The sequence below is a fragment of the Anguilla anguilla genome, chromosome 2 (assembly GCF_013347855.1).
Source record: "Anguilla anguilla isolate fAngAng1 chromosome 2, fAngAng1.pri, whole genome shotgun sequence".
NCBI classification, from domain to species: domain Eukaryota; kingdom Metazoa; phylum Chordata; class Actinopteri; order Anguilliformes; family Anguillidae; genus Anguilla; species Anguilla anguilla.
This window is the reverse complement of record NC_049202.1, coordinates 23037445-23061922: the sequence shown is the minus strand read 5'-3', so window position 1 is coordinate 23061922 and position 24478 is coordinate 23037445. Positions and strand designations below refer to the sequence as shown.

Below are 24478 nucleotides of genomic sequence, written 5' to 3'. Positions count from 1 at the left end.
TCTTCATCATTCAAACTAATCAGCACTAAACATGATTTATTATTTACATGCCTGGCTGAAGAAACTTTCAGTGGAAACTTATAATGATCATATTTTCTGTGGTAAAATTAGTTAAATCAATTTAATTGCCCACAAAAATTGTGAAGGCCATACTTGTTGATTTTTATGCTGAGTCAAATTGGTATACTGCCCAAAAAACTCAAAGCTACAGTATGAATATTGAAATTATTTGTTTTATGGGTAAGAGTGATGCAGATCTATTGACAAAAAAGTCAAAAGCTAGTGTTCATGTGCACTTCCTTCCTTGTGAACACATTATCTGCTTGGGCTGCCAAACATGCAGTCAAAATGGAGCTCTTTCACAGATGCGCAATGGTGCACAGATTCTGCAACCTTAGCTCCACACCACATGCTTAGTTGAGTCTTTAGCTTTGGAAAAGTGTAACCTCTCTTATCGGATTCATAACTTTACAGTATGAATACATACATACAGACACCATGAGACAAGTCAAAGGGGCATGCTTTGCGTATAAATCTGTTGTCACTTACATCTGCCGGTTTGAAGTTCTTCAGGGTTGGGTTATTTAGTAAATTTCAACTTTGGGATAACCTTGCAGCCAGTGGTGTGTGTCATGGTCATAGTTTTACTTTACAATATTTCTGTGGGTGTGTCATTTTGTTGTCAGGGCCAAGTGGCCAAAAGTGTAAGTAATCTTATCACATTCCTTGGAGAGTATTTATCAGTGACGCTCTTTGACCAACTGATGCTCTCTATCCTCTCTCTCTCTGTCTCTCTCTCAGATTCCATTCATCACCGTTCATTTCCATTTTTAGGAGTCTATTTTTATTTCCATATTTTTCTTAGACCACAAAAAAGGCGAGCACCCTCTTTTTGGTTTGTGTGTCTTCTTCTATTGTTGGAACTGCATTGTTTGAATTCTGTGTGTTACCTTTGGATAAGTCATGTTTACAGACCCAGTGCACAGTGATGTACAGGCAGTGCTGCGTGGCATAGCAGCAGAGGAATCCTGCTGTATTTACTCCACTGTTACCTCACAGTGACACGTGTATCACTTCAGTGACCTACACACACATGGTCACAATGCTACTGCCTTACTGGAACGTTATGTATTTGTGTGCCTATATCTGCAGGTGTATGTATATGTGTATGTATACGGAATGTGTACTGTATGTGTGTGTATGTGTATATGTATATGTATGTATTTGTGTAAGTGTGCAGACACATTCATATTTGGGTGTGTGCCAGTATAGGTACCTGTGTATCTGCTGGATTATGAGCCTGTACGTGTGCACACATTTATGAGACCCAAAGCCATGTGTGAATGAAGTAAAGTCCATGTCCCGCATTTAGTTTGAACAAATGACAGGAAACTGAAACCATATATTTATAATGACACATGTGATGAAGCACTGAAGCCATTAGCTGGAACTGGATATGGGTGCCAATGCTAAGCCTGTTTCTGTGGGGAAAGCATTCAGTGTTTCCAGAAACAACCACCGGTGATTTGACATTAAAAGTTCAGCTATTTCCATTTTCCAGTTTTATTTGAAGATAACTGTTGGCCTCAGTTTAAAATAAGCATATGTGAATGTGGACTCACTCACAGTTGTTCAGTATTATTAGGATGGAACTGATTCTGTGTCTTTGAGTCTGTGCATCTGTGAATTTGTGTATCTGACGCCGCAAATCGTGTCTGTCAGTCTGTCAGTCTTTATGTTTGAGATCTCTGTGCCTGTAAATCCCCACTTGTGCATATTTTCTTATGAGGGAGGGAGGGAGCCTGCATGAGGGAGTGAAGCAGTTAGAGATGCATTGCTCAAGGAATAAGAAACAGCTACTCTTTTTGGTGAACTCAGGTACAGATCTCCCTCTCTTTTTCTTTCTTTCTCTCACTTATGTGCTCACGCTCACACACACTCACACACAAACTTACACATGCTCACGCACACACAGTCACAAGTCTCTTAATGTGTCAGGAAAAAGTGCTCTCAGGAAAAGCCGCTAAAAGCACCACTCTGCTCAGTGTCTATTTTTGGCAGAGGGAATTTAGAGCATCTCCTGGGAGTGGGTGGGGCTTGAATCAAGTGTATTCTCCTGATTTAAACAGGATCATGGATACCCCAGCCCTCAGTTCCAACAGCGAAGTCCCATTGTCCTACAGAATTGGTGGTCTGAGGCAAACGAACACAGTAGCAGCAATATAAAATATTTACAAAATAAATTTAAAAAAATATATAGAAAATAATAAGCAGAACTGGAGCAGTTGTTCTGCCTATTTCTGATGCAGCTCCATAATGCTGGTTTGGGTTTGCCCTAGGAACAATGAAAGCAATGGGGCTGTCTGGAAATATCTGGTAGAAATGTGTTAGTGGCCTGATTGATCAGTAGCTCAGCTTTGTCATTGATGGATATGTAAATGGTAAATGGTAAATGTCACCTGGTGTGGTCACCTGGTGTGGTCGTTTAATGTGACAGCTCTTTGGTGTAGGTCTGACCTGAGGTCTAATTTCAGCCTCTTTCCCACCCTCCTCTGCTTTTCCACTGCCTGTTTCACAATGTAGCCATGTTCACAGAGCTCACCGTCAGATGCATGTATACCCACGTGTGATGTAGCCAATAGGGAATTGCAAGATTTTTGATGTTACTGTGGTCATTTGTCAATACAGTTAGCCAGTATACCTGTACTGTATTATACAGGTGAAGGTTGTGTTTGATTTCTGCCTGGGGCATAGCGACTGTGTGCGATGAGCGGTATTTATATATATTAAATATTTTGGTAGTGGTGTGTGAATCTGTGCAGAGTGCAGTATTACTTTGATTTGACTAGTTATTCTTTCACACAATGCACTTTTTTGTTAATGCAAACAACAGTCCTTACACCCTCCACTGCCAAAAACTTGTACCTCCTGCCATTTTGTGGCTGGTTCTACTGTACTTTCAACGGCTAATCCTTGGGCTCCTTTAAGAGATGTATTTGTTTAATGTTTCTTAGCAACAGAACCAAAGGATTCATTATTACAGGGGAGAAGAGTTGCTATTTTTTCATGGACATGGCCAAATAGCTGGTTATTTTACTGTTACCCCCTGCTTCTGTCGGATGTGGCGTACGTCTGAGTCATCATCTGTACAATGAGGAGGAATGGCCATTTGCCCCGCCATTGGGGTGTAATTAGCTGCTGTCTGAAAACATCCTCTTAATTCTTACTTATCTGAGATCACCAGCTGGGCCTCTCCAGTCACTGTTGTGCCACCCATAACCTTAGAACAAAAAGCCCTGCTTCAGAAGCATATACTGATTGTGAATCAGTAAATGTTTTCTGCACTGTAGTCCACACAGTACTACAGTTGAGCTCACATTTTTCTCAACAGAAACTGGTACTCTGCAGCATCACTTACTGATCCACTCAAAACATTTATTTACTGAGCAACGCAGTAAATCTACTGACCGAGCCAGTCCGTGCCTTAATTTATTGATTGCATCAGTGAGTTCACTGACTGAGCCACTCAGCAATTTTGCTGACTCAGCAACTTTGAGTCCATGTGGTTTAAAGTCTATTTTGATCAGAACTTTAATTTACTTCCCCTGCACTGCTACTATCTCTACTTGTCTTTCCACAGCTGAAAGGAGGTTGAAGTCTGTTGGCATGTGCCCTGCTTGTAAAGTGCCTCTGATTGGCTCTTTCTGGGGAGGCTCATCACCATGGCAGCCACTATCTTGGTCAAATTGCTTTTTGAGAAAATGCACAGTTTCCGTTTTCAGGACATGGAAGCTCAAAATACTTCCGGAAGCCTTCCCCAAGCCTCCTGAAATTGAGACTGTGTTATGTCTTTTGTCAGTAGCCCTCTTGCCAGTCTTATCAGAGCCAGGACTGATTGCGTATCCTGTTTGCCAGGACTGGCATATGCTGAACGCAGAAACATTCTCTCTTTAAACTACTCTGAGATTAGATTTGAGAAGCATGCCACACTCATGACAAACAGGCGTTCAGAGGCAGGGGGAAGGAGAGGTAGGAACTGACTAAAAGGGGGACATCCAAAACGCCTCTGGAAAGTCAACAGCAGTTGGGACACATCCCGCGCTCTACCCTGTCGGCAGTTCTGACAGTTGGTCTGTCCAGGATCAGTAAAATATACTAGTTATGTTTACAGGAAGCAAATGCACACCTGACTCATGACTCCATGACACCATGACTCATGACGGTTATTTTAGCTGTTATAATTAAATGTGTATTCATTCTTCCTAAGCGTGCTCATATCACACCCCTCCTCATCCCACTTCACTATATACTGTACCTGTTACAGCTCATATCTCGTTTAAAAACGTATTCTTAGCCTGCAGGCCAGCGAACGGAACAGCTCCACCATATCTCCAGTCAGTCATCCCCCCCAGACCTTGACCATATTTCTTCATTCTGTGACTTCAAGGAGACAGCCAAGTATCTGGCTTTCCCCTCCCTGTGTGTTCGGGTTTCCTGATCATGATACCTGTCTGCACCGGCCCCACAATGGTGGAATAAATTGGTCAGAGCAGCAGAATCATTGGAAATCTTCCAATGTAGACTACTTAGATTCCTTAGTTCCCATCCCATCTTCATCCTTAGTACTCACTTCTTTTGTACTAATTTAGCCTATGGTGCTTTTATGATTTTCAGTTATAAGACCATAGTGAACATGATGTAAGCTCTTCATTCTCAGGGGCATAGGGCCATAGTGCACATGATGTGAGCTCTCTATTCTCAAGGGTACAGTAGTGTATCTAATGAGCTTTCAGGGGTGAATAGTGCTGAATGAGACTTGACCGAATGTGAATGACATGACAGAATTTTACCATAATAACAAGCACAATACACTTTGTGGGCCCTGATTGAATTGAAATTGAATAATATTGTGCGCATTTACACCAAACTGCTTAGCTAGCTCAGTGTTGGGGTAACTGCGATATCTGATGTAAAACAAGTGTTCTTTATCATAACTTTCAGCATCTGCTAGTTGATATCGAGCTTTTTAAGCGAGCTGCAATATGATGTCATGCATGACAGCTGGTATCAATGCTAGGGGATATAGAAAGCTGTTGTAGACAGTGTATGAATTTAGAACAGGTGATCAATTTTTAACTCGCACCTTCCAGCCAATCAGAATCGATTATTCACCTTGACCATGGTATACTATTTTTAAACATTTTTACAAGACAAGTGGATTGGATCTATTACTTGAAAGTGGATAAAATGCTTATTTGGACCAGGATTTCAAGGCACGAACTAATCAGAATCAGCTCGATGTCTCTGCTGATTGGCTAGAGCCATCCATGAACAGTAAGGAAGGCAACACATTGTAAAATAATAAGTTGGGTCTTTTTTTGCTATGAGGCAGGCTTTACTGTGACTACCACCCATCTTCCATCGGTGCCAATGTTAAATTCCTTGTATTGCTGCATATATTTACTGCCACTACTGTCTGTCAGACAGTCTTGGAATTATATAAAGCGGTTATCAATGAGAAGCATTTCTGCCCCAGAAGAAACAATTTCTTAAAAATACAGAAGAATTAAAAGCAATTTCTAGATAAATTTTGTCCATTATCTGATACATTCACTGTCTGTGAATGAGCATTTTAAAAACAGTGTGACCTGTCTGTTCTGTTGCTCCTCCTTGAAGATCAGTGTTGCAGCAATGCTGTTGACATGTGAGACCTGAGAAAATGTCAGTAATAACTCTTTATCTCCCAGTCTCCATTTCGCTTTGCTATCTCATTTGGTCCTGAGCTGTGCGTGCAGGGCTGTAAATATCCCTCGGCTCGTAGGCCTGTGAAGCCTATCATGAGCGATTAACATTCCTGACCAGGGTCCTGTGACACAAACATCATGTCTTTGTTTTTGTTTGGCACACTGATGCTATGTGCCCTTTAGAAATAGTTAATGTATTTATTAATAGGCTTACATGTTACGAAGTAAATGCTTCAAAGCTGCGGTTCAACACAGATATTTTTTGTTGTATGTGTAAAAATAGAACAATCTGGGGACAAATCTGGGGAAGATAAGTATAAAAATAAAAAATGAAGAGAAAGTAAAGATCTCTCAACTACACTTAAAAGGGATTGTTAAAAAAACCCCAATACAAATCAAGTAATACCTTTGCGACTTACACAGTGTTGTTATGTTGTACATGTGAACACATTAATTTAACAGCATTTATTCTCAATTATAAACACAGATACCAGTTTTTATACTGTATTGTGCCAGTATGTCTTCCTTTGAGTGCGGCAGTCTCAGGTTACATTCGCCATTGGAAATAACAGGTTGAATGTCATTTTCTGCAGGCTAATCAGAAAATATACACATACTCCAGAGGCATTACCTCACTGTAAATTGCGTATTTTTTTGCTTTAGACCGAAAACCCCTGAATGCCCTATAACTACCATTGTAAAAAGGTTTTGTACATACCTAAAATAACAATCACATGCTAAACTGGGACAATTAAAAATATACACTAGTGCTGAAATCATATAAAATTTGTGTGTGTCCATGCGTACGCGTGTGCGTGTGTATGCGTGTGTGTTCAGCCTCTGGCAGTGCGATCTCATATGTGTGTGTGTGTGTTCTCTTGCAGTGGCTCATGCTCAGGACGCACACCCCCCCACAGAGAAGCCAGTGATCCAGTGCTGTAAGTGTGGTGAGCCATGCAGGGGAGAGGTCCTGCGTGTGCAGTCCAGGCACTTCCACATCAAGTGCTTTACCTGCAAAGGTGAGTTGATACTGTTGCCTCGCCTCAGCCATGTCTGATGGCTGGAGTGTGAGGGGTACATGTGGGGATCTATTGGATTATGTACGGGCATATAAAGGGCTTAGGTCACAAACTCCTGTCGTTTTTTACATGCTCTTCATCCTTTTGTAGTTTTATTATCATGCCTTTGTTTACTACAGACTGTACTCCACCTTTGAGCTCTGTAAACATGGCAGGCATTGCAACTGGAGCCTGCCAAATTGAGCCAGGGATAACGTCTTTGATGACATGTTATGTCTATGCTTCAGCGACGGGGTGAAGTCATTTACTCAAATCTAAGAAAGTACCATCGTCAGGGAAATGTTGTGTGATGTCACAGGTCAGAGGTCACTCAGTAGTTTGTGGTGGTGAAAACGTGATTAGAGTTTCCATCTGCTGTGGGCTCTCAGGAGCTCGACCTCAGCAGGGAGCTCTATATGTCCCGCCACAGGGTTGTTAGCCTAGCATTTATGCAGTTTTTGTCTCGCTGGAACAGATTTCTGTAGCGCTATTGTCCTGCGTTGAGTGGGGAGGCCCTGCCATATGGACCCAGCTGCTCTTTGTAATGGATTAAGCTCAGAACAGTGCTTGCTGTCAAAGCGTTTCATTTACATGTTATGAAAGAGAGGAAAGCTTGTTTTCCATGCTGTAGTCACTTACTTTTCAGTGTAGATAAGTTATATAAATTAATAGTATTCAAATGTTTTGCTGTTTACTCTTTTGATTATTATTATTATTATTATTATTATCTAAGAGGAGCCAAGGTGGGCGGAAGGTCTTGTTCCAAGCATTACATTTTTTTATTCATTTTTTTATATCACTGTAGAAATTTATTGTGAACTTCAGGTTTTTGTGATTCCTTTTTTTAGATCTTTCCTGTATGTCTGCCGAGTTCGGATTGCTGGGGAGTTTTACCCACCCCACATAAAAGAGGTTTTACTGTTATAATGAAGTGAGGTAGATATCCTTTATGCTGAGGAGCATACTATATATGTATACATACTATATACTATCATATATACTGTCATATGTTGCATCACACTGCTAGAAATAGCTTGTCATGATGCTGTGCATTACTGTAATTTGTCACAATAAAGCACGGTAAACGTCTTTTTGTATACGTATGTTATGGTTCCATTATGGAAAACTTTTTTGCATCCATATACTCCCCTACAAACATGAATGGTTTTGTCTGCTGTCAGTTCCTTTGTCTTGCATATATTATTGCGATGCCTACTCCACAATTTAACAAGCTTTAAAATTCAAAAATGAGGACAATGACCTTGCTTTGTATATCATAAGAAATCTGCACAGATCAATATATGTATCTGGATTAATAGAGAACATAAAAATTACCGTAGCTATTAATGTCCTCTGTATTGCATTCAGGAGCTAAAAAATCGCAGTGGTAGACAGTTTGAAGTAGAAAATCATTTTTGAACTATAAGAATTACAGTTAAGTCAGGATAAAACAAAATGCAGCAACTCTTGCTGTCTATAATGTACTGTAATTTACACAAACTTAATCAAATTTAATTCATGATCAAGAGACATGGTGTTGGTCACGCCAGACATGTTCTGCTTTGGTCTCCTTGTGCTGTTTGCCAGTTGTTCCTCTTGGGAAATGAAATGTCCTCTTTTCAATTAAATTTAAAATAAATTGTCTTTTTCACCTGAATATCAATTTATCTGGCCCCTCAGACTGTCTGCTGGGAGTTACTACATGTCAGTTCTGTTTTAGAGACAGACAGACCTGTCTTCAGTGAGGTTGTGTTTGACCTTGTAACTGTGGATATAGAGGTTCAATAAAGGGTGATCGAAACCAACCATTTAAGGCCTTCTGTGCTGCCCCTGCATTCCACCCTGACCTGACCCTGTCCAGTTGTTAACGTGACCTCAGTTGAACATTGCAGCTAATCTTTGCCTAGCCCTCCTTTAGCTTGGGTTCTAAGAACTGAGGACAGATAAAGTTTCCTTGTCTTGTAGTGTCATCCAGTCAGGGCTTATTTGCTTTGCACCACGTTTCTGCAATGCTGCTCCCTGGATTTCTCCCTCACACCTGAAATGTGTCTGCCATTTCCTGGCCAGAAGTGCCACCCTCATCCTGTTCCCAATGACCTTTGCTTTGGATTAAAAGTTTTTGCCTAGTGAAATGTGCGTCTCGTTTCACCATACTTTCTCTGTGCGGAAAGAACTTTGCCATATTGAACGTGCGTATTGATCGCCTTCACAAGCAGATAAAATTGGTATTAATCATTAACAAGCACATGCAGTGCTTTATGAAGGATCGGTGACAATGTTATAAAAATTATACTCACATCAAATTTCACATTAAATATCTCACTTGACTCAACCGCCTGAACAATATTGTCATACACCTGTTTATGAATGATTGAAATAAATATTGTGCTGTTGTAATACAGGCATTATATAAACATTTATTCAATTAATACATACCCTTAAAAGGAGTGACATTTCAATAGTGTGTTCAGCAAGGGTGGGGAACAGTAGTAATGTATATAGTAAATGCAGAAATCACCTGTTACGCAATCTGTACAAAATGGGATTGTCCAACATTGCGACAATAATATTATCACACACATTCTGTGTAAGGGGACAACCTAACTTTTTAGCAATAGCACAAAACATTTCACGGTTATGGTTCAGCCATATATATTTTCAGACAAGATTTCTGATGTTTAATTTGGAGTCTCCAGTTGTTCTCATAGACTTTGCATCCATGCTATTTGTGGAGAGTGCAGACGAGTGTGTGATCGCGTCAGAAGCATTTGCTGCCATTGATTAATCGAGCAGTGAAGACCTCTTTCTGCTTTCTGTGTCCCACTGCTGTCCGTGAAAGGATTTTCATTGGATAATGATAAAAGTATTGTCTATCTCTGAGTCACCTCTCAGTGATGTGAACACTGCAGAGGGGGAGTGTGCCTCTCTAATATTATTACACCCCGCCAGTCTGTACCAGTGGTCTGCAGGGGCCTAAATCCGGGAACATTATTGAATGTTCTTCCAGGAACATGATTGAAATGTTGGGAAAACAGGTGTCCTCGGGCTCCACAGATAACTGCGTGTGGAAATGACATGCTAGTAAATCCAAACTGGAGCAGCGTAGTTCCGTCTGGGTGTGGGCCACTGTCCAGGTGTGTCACAACAAGAACCTTGTCAGTCCTCATCAGGCAACATATCCTGATATCAAGCAGGTAAAGTTGATAGCAGGTCTGCCAAATGGGTGGAATGCTGGGAGTGATTCCTTCTGCATGCCAGGGTGATGTCTCAGTGTGGAGCTGTGAGGGCAGGAGGTGGGTGTGGTCTTGGCTGTGGACATGCCAATCATCCTTAACCTGGTGCTGGAGGTCATGGCCTGTCTGACCTGTGGCAGATAAACATGTGGTGCCTGGAAAGCTATGCTTTGGTGACAGCGAGAGGTGAAGCATACTGCTCGCACACCCTACAGAGTTATTACAGCCCTCTGTAGATATACTGTAGCTTGGGGAGCTGCAATGGCAACTGTTGCATTCACTGAATACAGCAGGGAAAGGAGCAACCTCATCTCTCTCTCTCTCTCTCTCTCTCTGTTCTCTCCTCTCCCTCTCCACCCTCTGTTTCCATAGCTTTCTGACTTTCTCTGTAGCAGCCTGCTATTTTATCCGGCCCTTTCTGCAGTTGTTGTTAATGAGCTGTAAAGACTGAAATAGGCTTCTCCCATGGGGGCGGGGTGGGAGGGAGTGCATCACAATCCCTGAGCATCTGAATTAAGCTAACAGAGTGTGGTCAAGGTCAAAGTTCAGGCCTGTGTTATGTGATATCACACTGAACTGGAGAATGACATCACATCCTTTTTGGACTGGACTGGTTCCTCCAGGGCTCACAAATATTCTGCTTTTAAAGGCCGATCATCTGTTTAACTGCATCCTGAATCACTGATGTGATTGTCAGGATGTGTGTTCTCAGATGAAGCTGAACAATTTGGGGCTGGTTATGCATTTTTAAATGGTAAAAATGCAAATGTTTTACTTCTGTGGTGAACTATATATACTGTGTATGTAGGCGCTTTTCCACCGTAGGGCCGAACCATTTGAACCCAACCACACTCTGTGCCGTTCCACGCTACTCAGGACTCATGGGAACGGTTACCATTTCTGTTTCCATCTGTCGGGCTGCTAAAACCAAGACTAGGAAGTACCTAAGAGAAACTAGTGACTACAGCAAGTGGTGTATCAGCGACGGCGTCCCGTTGTGTGTGTAATAAATATGCGGCAGTTGTTGTCATCGCTCCCCATTCTGTTTTGTTTTGTTATGTTATGTTTCGTTGGCTGACGATATGGATGAGGATTCTGTGTATTTTGGTCTGTTTTTGGTTTTTCTTTTTAGCGTATCCTCCACTGACCATCACTGTTGCATGCATCACAAAAACTATTACACTACTAACTAACGCTTACATTACAGTGTGAAATATCCACATTATATAATACCACTAACCTATTTAAAGACACTCAAAATAACGTGTATAACCGAAATATTTTGAGCAGTAATACTTACATAGCAATGATGATATTTTATCTGTGTTCAGTAGATGGAGGCAGAGACAGTAAATCAACGATACAATTCAATCCGCTTCTGTTTTGCCCCAGAAAACAATGTCAGATAGGTCTATCATCAAATATATGGTTTAGCTATGCCCAGAAGTCCTCAATAATCATAGTATTTTCCAAGGAATTACGAAAAATCATTAACAACGTTTCGTTAGCTGCAGTGTCTTTTACTGCTACCACAGAGTGAATGCGTAAGTGAATGCGATGATAAGAAAATTGTTGGTTACGGTGACCTATAAAACGCTATTCCAATAGCATGTTATACATCGTTAGAAAGCTTATACTCTCACCTACTGAATGAATGAATTGTCAATCAAGTCAGACTGTACTAAAAAGGGTGACAACGCCGTAAACGACACGTGTGGTATTATGCACAGCTATTTTGGAAGGTACCCAGGCATCTCAACTGCGCGTATATTTCATAAATGGATTGTCCAAGACAATACATGACCACTCAGTCTCAAAATGGACATCTCTATGCGTAAAACCAATGGTAAGGTTATATATTTATTCAATATTTAGTCCCAGATATTGACTGTAGAATGACATAGTATCATTTTTTAAAACTTTGTCTCGTTTATTTCGTTATTCAGTGAGCAGCATTTTCACTGCTGTATTGGAATATCTTAGGGCTATTGTCGGGTTTATCTTGTTGCTATGACGGAATACGATTTTTGATTGGCATTTTTAGTTATATTAGCTTCTCCACCGAGCTAGCTTATGGAAGAGGACGTGAAGGGACCGTATGCGGACTCACAAAACTGACATAATGTGAAACCAATCAGTGAATACGTCATTAAGCCTGCCCACCTGAACGGTTCTGCTGCACTGAGCATGGTTGTCTAACCGTGCCAAAAATATTGTGCTGGGCACAGTTTGTAATCATTCCGCGCCAAACCGTTTCCAGGTGGAAACACCATTGGAACCATTCCTCTCCGTGCTCAGAACCATTCGGCCCTGCGGTGGAAAAGGGGCTTATATGTTCATATACACTCAGTGACCACTTTATTAGGTACACCTGTTCAGTAACACAAATGGCCTGCTTCTCCAAACAGCAAATCATGCATCTGCAACTCAGTATATAAAGCATGCAGACATGGTGAAGAGGTTTACTTATTTTTCACCAAACATTACCATGGACAACACATGTAAATTACTTTGATTGTCATATGATTATTGGAGCCAAATGTAGTGGTTCCACCATCTTAGAAACAGCTCCACTGGGATTTTCACGCATTACAGTCTCTGTAGTTTACTGTGTCTTTGTGCATGTAAGGCCAATAGCATTTTGATCTTACCAACTTGAAATCCTGTCTACTCTTTGATAGCCACAGGCTCCATGCAACTGAGTGCAGACAGTATCCTTCAATGTTGATGGTAACAATAGCTGCCTCAATAGTTCCCCCTACCTGTCAGAAATTGTACGATACGCCAGTCTCTCCCACTCTTCACCTTTTCCCCGCTGTCTTACCAGTTCCAAGTTCCAAGTTCAGCAGAAGCTGTTTCTGTCATTGGTCTGGTTTCACACCTCTTTTCCAGTCCACCAAGAGTAGCCAATGGTGCAGTCTGCCACTTGCGATGACTGCATACAGTTTCTCAAGATCTCTAGAAAGGCTTCAGCAGTGGAGGTGGTAACATATTCTGCATTGGATGCCCTGGATCCTTCTGCCCACTTAATTCTCACCTCTGCAGGAATGGCCATTGCCTATGACCTGACTGCTCTCCAAACTGACCTCCTGATTGCTGTACTGCTGAGACAGCCTTTCTGAATTCCCATTCCATCTGCCTGAGTGGTAAATGATGTCAGTGCGAATTTGGAGGCCCGATGCTGTTCCACTGCACCCAGTTTAGCTCTATCTTTGTTATCCTGAGACATGATGGCACCTAGGCCACAATGACTTGCATCAACATCAATGAAGATTGATTTCCCAAAATCTGAATATACCAACACTGGTGCCGTAACAAGCTTATCCTTTTAACGTCTCAAATGCTGCCTCACATAGATCATTCCACTGCTCTTTAAATGGAGTTTTCATGGCCGTCTCTTCTTACCTAGCTTGTTGAGTGGAGTGGAGCTGTGATTTTTTCAAAACCTTCAACAAAGCCCCTGTAATAGCTCGCAAAGCCCAAGAATGATCGCAGTTCTGTCACATTTGATTGCCTCCTCCAAGTTTTCACAGGACCCAACATTAATCACTTCTACTCGCTGGACTTTAGATAGCCTAGTGTGAGGTTGAAGCTAAACAGCCATGAACCCAAGATTTAATGCTGGCATCAACAACTTTCCATCATTAACTTTAGTCAGAACTGCTACTACAATGTCTGGGGGTAAATTCCATTCTTGGTAACCTAATGGCTCTACCACTACCAAGTACTCCACACTATTCTCTCTTCAGCATTCTGCTGGAAGAGTTAGAGCTGTTTATGAGCACACTTTGACATGGCAGGTTTGACCTACGTTGTCCTTGCTTAGAATATCTCAATGGCTTGCCTCCACCCCACTTCCCACAGGTCAAAAATCTGCTGAGAAAGGCGCTCCATTCAATGCTGTGAAGTCAGTAATTGATTGCATTCATGAAAGATGTTCATCCCAGTTAGCCCTGGTACCACTTTCCTCCTGGCGTTAAGTGCTGAATAATCTTTAATAACCAGCCGACTGCAATCCTTAACGCTAGAAAGGCCATTGGCCGTTTGGACTTTAAAATGCAAATTACTCCAACACTGCAGATGCAATACCTTCCTCCTTACACAACTTTTCCTGAATATCTGGGCATAAAATAACTGCGTTGATAGAATTATAAAAAATGGACTCATTAAAGAAATAGATGCATTTTGTGCCATTTTCTTCACAAAACTCCCCTGCCAGCCAATAGGTAACAGGTGCTGATACCCAGGTGTGAATGGGTTGCTCTCTTCCTGCATGCTGTTCAACAACTGAATGATTGACACTTTGATACGAATTGCTGGGTTAAGCGCTATGGAGACTAATTTTGCACATGTAATCACACAAAATGAATTCACTGCAATCGTTGATGATGATTTACTTTGATTATTGACTTCAGCATGGGGATCAATAATTGTGGACATTGTAGTCATATAAATGACGGCTAGATTGAAGGCTTAACTCCATGGTGATAAGCCTTCAATACACTTTCATTTTTCCCTGAAACGGTGACTTCAGATAAACTCTGAATAAACTACAGGAAGGTAAAATCATGCAAGCGAATGAAACTAGATTTACTGATGAATGACTTCATCATGGACCTGGCATGTGAGCAGTGTGAAAAATGCATGAAGTTGAAGACAGAAGCAGCAGCTGCTAAAGCAGCCATGGTCTCTCATGGTTCCATATTTCGTTTGCGACTGGGCGTCGTGGTTTGTACTAATCGACGCCTTTTTGTGCTAATCGGCTACTCAGTATCCCTGTTGAGGAAACTGAGTGCTTATTTAGGTAACTGAGTGTGGTAATCTTCAGAACCGCCTGAGGGTGCTCCGAGATTCCCTGTGATTACTACTGATTGTTTGCACCTGATTGAGAGAGCTTATATACGCTCACGTGAGGTCTGTTCTACACTTTAGTGTCTACTTACGTACACGATAGCCGGTACAGAGACGGTCTTAGAGAAAAGTGTGGTAAGGAAAAAGGTTTAGGATTTTTGAATATAGCTTTTTGTTTTGATTAGTAGTAAGACTTCGGTCCTACTAATCACTGAGCTGCATTCTTTATTTTCCTTTAAATGCCGTTTTTGCCGTCCTCGTTACGAGGCACCTTTTCTTTGCTTTTCTCCCGACTGCACTGCAGTCTTACTAATATTCTACTCACTCCTTATGCCTTAGTTCGTTCTCCCACTGAGACTATTACTTTGTGTCGGGATATTCTCCCTTAGGAGTTGAGTCTTTTCTTTTCGTTACCCCTTTCTCTTTTAAGTCTCTTACTGAGACCTAGTGGTTTCCACTTTGGTGGTAACTTAAAGAAACCCCCTTTTGAATTCACTGTAGTTGCGTGTGGTCGTTAACACTTCCCCACCCTCACATGGTCACAGCATCGCCTCACACACCTATCACTCCTGGGAAGAAAACGCAGTGCCAGGCTGTCAAACGCAATCAGAATAAGGGTAAAAACAGCTGCATGAAATGCAATCGATTTGTGTGCAGTCCATACTCACACAACAGCCAAAGCTGTGTTTTCCCTGTGGATTTGATGTGTTAGAGGAGAGAGACAGTGTAATGTTACATGCATTCATTCTGTTTAAGTGTTTCTAGCACCTTCTATAGGCCATTAAGTAAATGTCGCTTCTTCCTGTTATTTTAGATGTTTGCATTCTCATCCGTTGTTTAAAGTCACATGGATTGTTAGTCACTTGATCAGAGCAGCCATTTTTCCTGTAAAACAAGCTAGAGAACAGCATGATTCTAGACCTCTTTTAATCTTGCTCCATCTGCCTGTGTGATCCTTGGAGAAGCTTTGTTTGTGAGTGGATAAGTTCATCTATGTTTTTAGAAATTCTTTTTGCATATTTCATTTTATTTCATAATATTTATTTACATTGTTTCATAGTCACTTTTGTATTATTTACAGTTTCACACTACAACAACTTGACCACATGGAAGTGCTGTATCTTCATTAAACGGACCACATGGAAGTGCTGTATCTTCATTAAACGGACGTACAAGTGCACGTTGATAACTTACTTTATGCTCCTTCATCATTGAAGCTACCTAGTGCTACTTCAGTCAAGTCAGTCAATAATGTTTAGCTATCTGGTGATGTGTGCCTTGCTATGCGCTCAGGTGCCAGAAAAGACTGAAATGAGAAGTGAGCGTTTTTTTCAGGAGTGAAGAAATTACTTTTTAAATTATTTCTTTTTTTAAATGTATTTTTTAAATTCCCACCACCCACCCCCCCTCTTGGGAGGTCAGCTTTATTTTTAATTACAATTTCAAAATTGAGAGATATGGCCTTAAAGAGAGAAGGGAACAATGAAAGAACAAATAGCAAACAAACTGTGATGGATCAAGACAATTTACAGGTGCAAAATAGTACAAACTGATGTTTGAAATTGTAGTAAAATATGGAAGGAGACAAAAAAAAAAAAAAGGAAAATGGAAGGTGAAGCAAAGGAGTAATAAAATATCACAGAACGGTGCATGAGGAGAATGGATTTTGACCAGCTTTATTGGGGTTGTGAGAGTAAGTTGGCGGGATGTGTGTGTGTGTGTGTGTGCGCGCGCGCGCGTATGGGCGGGGGGAAAAGGAAGTTAATGGGAAAGAGTTATTTGCTTACATGTACCGTAGGTGAGGATTAAGAAAGTAGGAGATTGATGATTGGGTGCCATGTTTGCTCAAAATGTTGCATTTGGTTATTGGTAGCAGCAGTGATTGTTTTTTTTACTTTTCCAGTTTAGCAAGATGGTTTTCTTGGCAATGATTAAGGCAATGAGAATGGTTCTGGTGAAATGGTGAGGAATGGTGATTGAGGACAGGTCGCCTAGTAGGCACAGTGAGGGGGAAGGTGGAACTTGGCAATCCAAAAGGAGGGATAATTTGTTGGTCATTTCTTGCTAGAAGTGTTGTACAGGTGGGCGGTGCATGGAGATAATCGTCAATGGTGTTTGGTGGGCACAGTGGGCATGCATCGGATTGTGAGAAGCCCATTTGGTACATTTTTTTGCCTGTGATATGCGTTCTACGATTTATTTTATATTGAATGAGCTGTAAGTTGGATAGGGATCATTGAAAATAGGTAGTTTATTTTTGGTAAAATTATCATCTTGATTGTTGCTATTCTGCGAATGAGTGAAATTGTAAATTTGTCCATCTATTCAAGTCGTCTTCTACTGTTTTGAGGAGTGGATTGAAATTTAGATGAGTCAGGTCTGACAGCTTGGAGGAAACATTGATACCTAGATATTTAAAAGTGTCAGTGGTTGAGGGGATGGGTGGTGTTTGGGTTGCCAAGTTTCAGCTTTCATTGCTAAGTGGTAGAATTGTGGATTTGGACCAACTGATAGTGTAGTCTGATAGTTTAGAGAATGCATTTATTACTTTGATTGTTTCCTGTAGTGAAGTTTGTGGATTCTGTAAATAAATTAGAATATCATCAGCATATAAACTGATTTTGTGGTGTGTATTTAGAGTTTGTATTCCTTGGATATTATTATTTTGTCGTATTGCAGCAGCAAGGGGTTTGATAAAAATGGCAAATAAAGAGGGAGAGAGTGGGCATCCTTGCCTGGTCCCCCTTTGTAATATAAAACTTGGTGATGTTAGTCCATTAGTTGTGACAGTAGCCATTGGTGAGTTGTACAGTGTCCTTATCCCAAGTCTGTGGATTTAGCTTCTGAGCTCTCTGTGTCAAAGAGGGGGATACTGGATGAGCTCTTAAATGAAAAGCTGCTGGCAAAAATAAAAAGAACAGACTAAACATATCCCTCTGTCTCATCCTAAGGCTTGCATATGTGTGCAGTACTTGCATATGACTACCAATACTTTCTGTCTGTCTGAAAAGGCTTCCAAGGCTATTACCATGTCCCCAGAATAGCTTTTTTTCTGAAATGGTCAGTTATAAAAAGAAAGTGTTCCATTACAACATTGTCATGTGATGAAGGAAGAATGGTGTTGTGATTGTTCTGTGGGTTGAGGTTTGGATTAGCCGTCTCATTTCATCTCTTCATTACAAGGCTAAGTGTTGAATTGAAGGAAATTTCATCACAATGGTGGGACATACATAGGCATAGTTTTTTAAAAAATTTCTTATCAGCAGGAAATGGAGGCAAGGTAACTTCCTATGAGGTCAGCCCACTGAGCCTAAGAGATTACTGCATAAACAATATAAAGTTGTTCGTCAGAGGAATATTCCTAGATTTCAGAGTTCCTGACAGTCTTTTATGGGCTGACCTCTAAGCTGTTTGCCAGCCTAGAACATTTTCCCAGTTGGGCTGTTGGTAACGTGTTACCGGTGGTAGGCACAAAGGAGGAGAGCTGTGCCATTGATTCAGCGTCCTAGACTGTGCTTGAGATAATTACACTGGTGATGTTACTGCTGCAGATGATGATGATTGTGATTTGAGGTGTATCTGAACCCAAACACCCTATTTGGCGATGCAGGGATAATGTGTGGACTACACATGTCTTTCCTTTCCTGAAATTTACTAATGATATTTGGGATATGAGACTAGTGGAAAAAATTGAGCACTAAGTGAAAAATGAAAACAACAGTAATTTGTTGCGCACAATAAAAAAAACCTCAATGAATTCATTTCTCTGGCACATTGGCAGCAGGTACATTTATAGAGTAACAGTACTCGAGGAACATATACGCCCAGATACAGAAACTGATTATTTTGTTGATTGAACAGGTAGATACAGGCAGTGTTTTCTCTGCATGGTGAATAACAGCTGACTGAGCTCTCTTTCATACTATGTTGAGGCTCCTGCTGACTTAGCTGTACAATGAGGGTGACATCAGAAGTAGAGACATAAAGCATTTCACACTGCCAAGAGTGGGGATAATTGATCTGCCATCAATTTGTCACACTGGTCATATGTGTACTCTGTGTGCTGTGGGTCTTTTGGTCTCCCCAGGACATCTTATCTCTCGGTGTTTAACACTACTTTTTAATTTAGTTGTGTAACATTTACTGTAATTTAGTTGGGATATCCTGCCCATGCTGATTCAGGCAGCTTTGAGCTACTGTACATGAAGTCAACCTTAAACTAAACTGAAGTGAACCAAGCATAGTGTTAAGAATGACATATGTAGCTCATCATTAGTCTGTAGTCTGTAGTGAATAGTTTGTGCCCAATTTGGTCCAGACCCATCAGATGACCTAATAATGTATGCCCTGTATTATAATGGGCCATCTCTCACTGTAAAGCAATATTCTGTCAATGTGGATTTTACTTTGGACTAGCTCACTTCTGCATGCTCCAAATCACATAATTTTGTGTAGTTCATCCTAGGTGTCATAGTAGCTAGGAACTAGTCTAGTTGTTCTTGTTAGCACCTATCTTATTTATAATGTGGTAATGCTGTGGGAGGTGGAGGTTATCTAGTTGGCTGGTGATACAAATGAAGGATGTGGGGGCATAAAACATGTTTTGGCTGGGAGTTGGTAGAGGAAAGAGTAATGAATATAGTTCTTCTGGCTGACTTCAGCATTCCATGATGAAACAGCCAGGTAGGGCCAACTGGCAGCTGCCACCATCTTAAATCTCTACCCTGACCAATCTCCTGCATTACACCAAATAGTTATACAATACCCCATCTTCAGTGGCATGAGTTCTCCCTTTGGTTCTTATTTAAGGGAATATCAGAGCTAGAGCCCAGCCTTCATTCGGCAGACAGACTGAATGTTACCTCACTATAAACAGTTAATTTATGAACAGCACTGCCGTGGCAACCACAGAGGTTCCTATGGTGAGAAATTGTTTACCATCTGTACCGCTACTGTGGGACTGGCACTGCCGAGGACACAGACCCTTCTTATTGAACAATACCTCATTGTATAGTGTCCCTTGTGAAATTTCCCTAAATATGAGTGATGGGAACAAGGTGTTTTTCCCTCACTCTCCTCAAAGAACTTTCCTCTCTGCATTCCAGGGTTGAGGATTTCTCCTTTTGCACAGTCATTAAAGAGTCCCTCTGAGATAGAAACCCAGATACAGAGAACATGGCTCCCCCTCACAACCTTCCCACCCTCCTTTGACCCCCCATTCTTGCCACTTCAGCTTCAGATTTTACTTTGCATGGTTGCATGCTGCTGGTTAATGTGCTCTCTGGCCAGGCTTACAGACTGCAGCTCTGTAATGGACACGGCCCTGACTGCCTGTGGAAATCTGTGGGCGAACGCACCACTGTCAGCATTTCTGTGACTTTGCGGCAGTCAGTATCAGTCTCAGCACATACACAGTCTTACTGACAGCCTGAGGGAGTAGCGTGGCGTGTGTTATAAACATTTCTGCAAGGTTCTGGTCTCCTACTCCAAACCCCTTTACTGAGTTAGACTCCAGATTCCGGTAAGTAGACTTGACTCGTGACTAGTACATGAGTAATAGAATGCGTATCGATTTTATGAGATGTTCTGTGAGTTTTCCAGTGACTAACCGAATCATTGATCTGACTTGAACCAAAGAAGTGCATTTACTATGATGTTCTTTGTTCAATCACAGCTTTGGTATGATTTCATTAGAATTTTTTGATAGAAACAACATTTTTATTTCTCCCTTGTCCTTTGATGCACACTGTGATATGATGCTATATGTAGAATATGGTTATATTTTTGTTTTTCTAGGGAGAAATTTAGTAAACTGACAAATTAATGGGTTTTCTTTACTTTATGTTCAATGACATCATAGACAGGGCTGTAAACACATCCACATAATAACAGAATAGTTATGCTGGGTTTACTCATTCACATGTCTAGTTTGATGAAATGTGCCTTATTCAGCTGGAACCTGAAATGTGCAACACGTCCATATCCTGACATGGATAAAAGTGATGTTAATTCTCAAATCCAATATTAAAATTCAGTCACAGTCTTCAGGTTCTGGTTTCTCATCTCCTGGCAGTGAATGCTCAATGAAGATAATATTCCATATCATCCTACAGGCATGTGTACAGTAGTTCTCTTTAGGTGCATATGACAGAGGACTGTAGTTTGTTTTGATGTGATAAGAGCAGGGGTGGGAAATTCCAGTCTTGGCGGGGCAGCGTATATACTGGTTTTTATTTCCACCAGTTACTCAGGCTAAATGAGCTAACTGTATACACCAACACTGGTTAATTTATACATTACTTCACAGTAAAACATTTCATATAGGGACACAAGAACAGTCTTCGGCTATCATTCATGCGCTTATCAAGAAATATAGCTAAAATGTCAGATGGCAAAAATGTTTGGACTAATTAAATTATTAAGGCCAGAAGTTGGCAATTGAAACCAGAAACAGATACAGTCCTCGTTTCCCAACTCTGGATGAGAGGAAACCCTTTGGTTTTGAAGTTTCAGAAACTGAAGGACTGCAGACCAGCTCTCCAAGTCTCATCATTGCCCATCTGATCATTGGACCCCTTTATCCCAGTACTACAGATTTAACATCTTTGGATCCTTTACAGCCATAATTACTTGTGGCAACAATTCAGCTCATGGCCACAGTTACAGGGTACAACAGCGTTGGAGTTACAGGCACAGTTCAGTTCTCCACAGCCCTGATCTGGCCCAGCGAGTGTCCCAGTTCAGATGTGCTGCGTGTGTAGCTTCATATGTGAAGGCAGGAGCATAGAGGTTTGTGCAATAGAGTGGTTTCATAACTCAGTTTGGAAATGTTGGTTCACCCGCTAATATAATTGGCACATTTGTCACTTGTATGACTTTCCTGAATGCTGGCGTGTGAGTGTATGGGAGCTATTCGTGTGAAAAGGATGGGGCATCTCAACTAAACTGGGCTGACATTTTCAGTGTCCCCTTCTGCACTTCTCCGCCAGCCTAAAGAGGGTTATGAAAATACTACAGAAGCCACAACACCTCCTAGTGACTGGAACCTGAGCACCAGCATCTCTGTGATCCTTCATCATTGATTCCACACTCCTATTGGTTGACTGATTTATTTGTTCAAAAATAATGAGGTACTGCTTTAGTGGACGGATAAGATTTGTGGTCTGGTATCGAATCTAGATTGTGCTTGTGCCAACTGTAACTGGCAGGAATGAGAGGGTTTCAGTCACCTAGGATGACAGTGTCCCATTGCTCACAAGCAACCTCTGCTAGAGAATCTGGGTCCCACAAGTCTCCTCATGTCTGTGTGAGAGTCCAACTTGCAGACTGCAGTGTGTTAAGAGAACATGTTTGTCTGCACTCTCCAAAATTAATATATATTGTACCATCCTAGGATTCAAACCTATAGTGGACTCTTGCATTTTGTAGGGGAGTTGCAGTTGTAGGAAACATGCCGCTACTTCTCATAGTGGGGCACCAACATGTAGAAGATATACATCAATATCCTCACAGGTGGTGCCAGCATACAATAATCCGTCTCATAAATTAAGTATGCAAACTTTAAATTGGCAATTTAAATTAATAACTAAATTATCAAAATTACACAATAATAGTCTATCTTAACCAAATCGTAATATACATTTACATTACATTACATTACATTACAGGCATTTGGCAGACGCTCTTATCCAGAGCGACGTACAACAAAGTGTATAGCCATAACCAGGAACAAGTATGACGAAAACCCTAGAGAGAAGTACCAGTCCAAGTGCAGGGAACAACCGCATAGTTCAACTTGGACCCTGAAGGTTAAACTGTTTAACACTAACACAAACGAGAACAGCAACAACGCAGTCTATGCAAAAATACAAGCAGTAGTTAAGACAGGTGCATTAACTAAGTCACCTACAAAACAGCTACCTAGTTACAACCCTAAGCTTACAGTCATTTACAGGGAGGTAGGGAGGGATGGGGAGAGGTGCAGCCTGTAGAGGTTTAGCATTTAGCTAATACTAAATTACAAAATTACAAAATTACAAAATTAATGAAAATAGATACAAGGTAACTGAATAGCTATCTATATGTGTTTGATAGAGATAAACATGCCGTGTTATGCCAGTTTAGTAATTAAAATAGATCACATACAAGGTATGTTCTGTGCATGACATATATTAAAACTAACGCAGCGCGGTGGATGGCTTAGAGCCAACCGAACATACGGAATGTTTACATTAATCATTAATTTACATTTTATTGGGGGGGACAAATGCACGTGTTCTAAATATCGAGGGGGACGTATCCCCTGCGTCCCCCCTGATATCTATGCCTATGAGCTAACTAATTTCTGTTAACAAGCTGAATCATATGGGCAGCTAGCTAAAATAAAGGGATAGCTAGTTACAGTAAGTCAAATAACGAACGGCTTGCCATAATATGACGCCCTTCAAACTGTCCTGTTATGCAGAATTAACTGACTTGTTGGTGAATATTGTATCATGTCACAGCATATTGCAGCGTGCCAACCAGTGGCTCAGTTGTACAGCACTGTACTCTCCAAGAGGCTCTCGTTTTAAGCATGCACTGCATGTACCAAGGGGCCCAGGTGTTATGCTCAATGTATGCACTGAGGGGCCTGGGGGCCCTAGTGGTCAACTCACACTGTAAGCATCCAGGGGCCTGGGGGCCCTAGTGGTCAGCTCACGCTTTAAGCACCGAGGGGCCTCACATTGTAAGTGCTGTGGGGCCCAGGGGCCCTCACACAGTAAGCGCTGAGGGGCCCAGGTGCCCTCACATTGTAAGCACCCAGGGGCCCAGGGGCCCTAGTGGTCAGCTTACGTTTTAAACACCAAGGGGTCTGGGGGCCCTCACATTGTAAGAGCCGAGGGGTCTGGGGGGCAGTAGTGGTCAGCTAACGTTTTAAACACCAAAGGGTCTGGGGGCCCTCACATTGTAAGCACTGAGGGGTCTGGGGGGCCCTAGTGGTGAGCTCACATTTTAAACACCAAGGGGCCCCGGGACCCTTACATTGTAAGCGCTGAGTAGTCTGGGGGGCCCTAGTGGTTAGCTCATGTTATAAGCACCCAGGGGCATAGTGGTCAGCTTGTGCTGTGTGCACTGAGGGCCCTGGCATTCAACTTCCTTCGAAATTCTTGGGCCACACACCGCGCGCAGCCTGAGGCTTGGAGGCCCCCTGGCAGTCCCAGGCCCCGGGGCACTGGCCCCACTGGCCCGGTCCATAATCCAGCCATGCCTCTAGCTAACACTTTGACGAACACTAGAGAGAGAGAGAGAGAGAGAGAGAGAGAGAGACCAGAGTGGAGAGCATCACAGTCATTCACAGCGCGACATCGGAGGCCACGGCAGTTCGTCACGCTATGGGGGCGGGGTTTTTAGCTAAACTGGGTTGGGAATCATTAGGATGTGGGTGTTGAAAGTGACCAATCAAAGGTGCGGAGACATCAGCCACTGTCTATTCCGTCCCCGCCTCCAAAGTACCAAGTCAACTTGACGAGCGAGCGTTGAGCAGTTTCGAGCGCATAGGGAGGGTCGAGCGAGCGCTCCAGGTATTCACGCACGCAGAGCACAAATGCTC

At 41.8% G+C, this 24478-nt stretch overlaps 1 protein-coding gene across 22 annotated transcripts in view; it reads left to right on the top strand.

Moving 5' to 3' along the window:
• Positions 1-24478, top strand: part of ablim1b (actin binding LIM protein 1b) — a 119857-nt gene that overhangs the window by 20926 nt on the left and 74453 nt on the right. For all 22 annotated transcript variants that reach the window (XM_035405676.1, XM_035405680.1, XM_035405672.1 and 19 more), the window contains exon 2: positions 6629-6763. In XM_035405676.1, coding sequence (XP_035261567.1) covers positions 6629-6763 — 135 coding nt within the window. The remainder of the gene's footprint in view (positions 1-6628; positions 6764-24478) is intronic.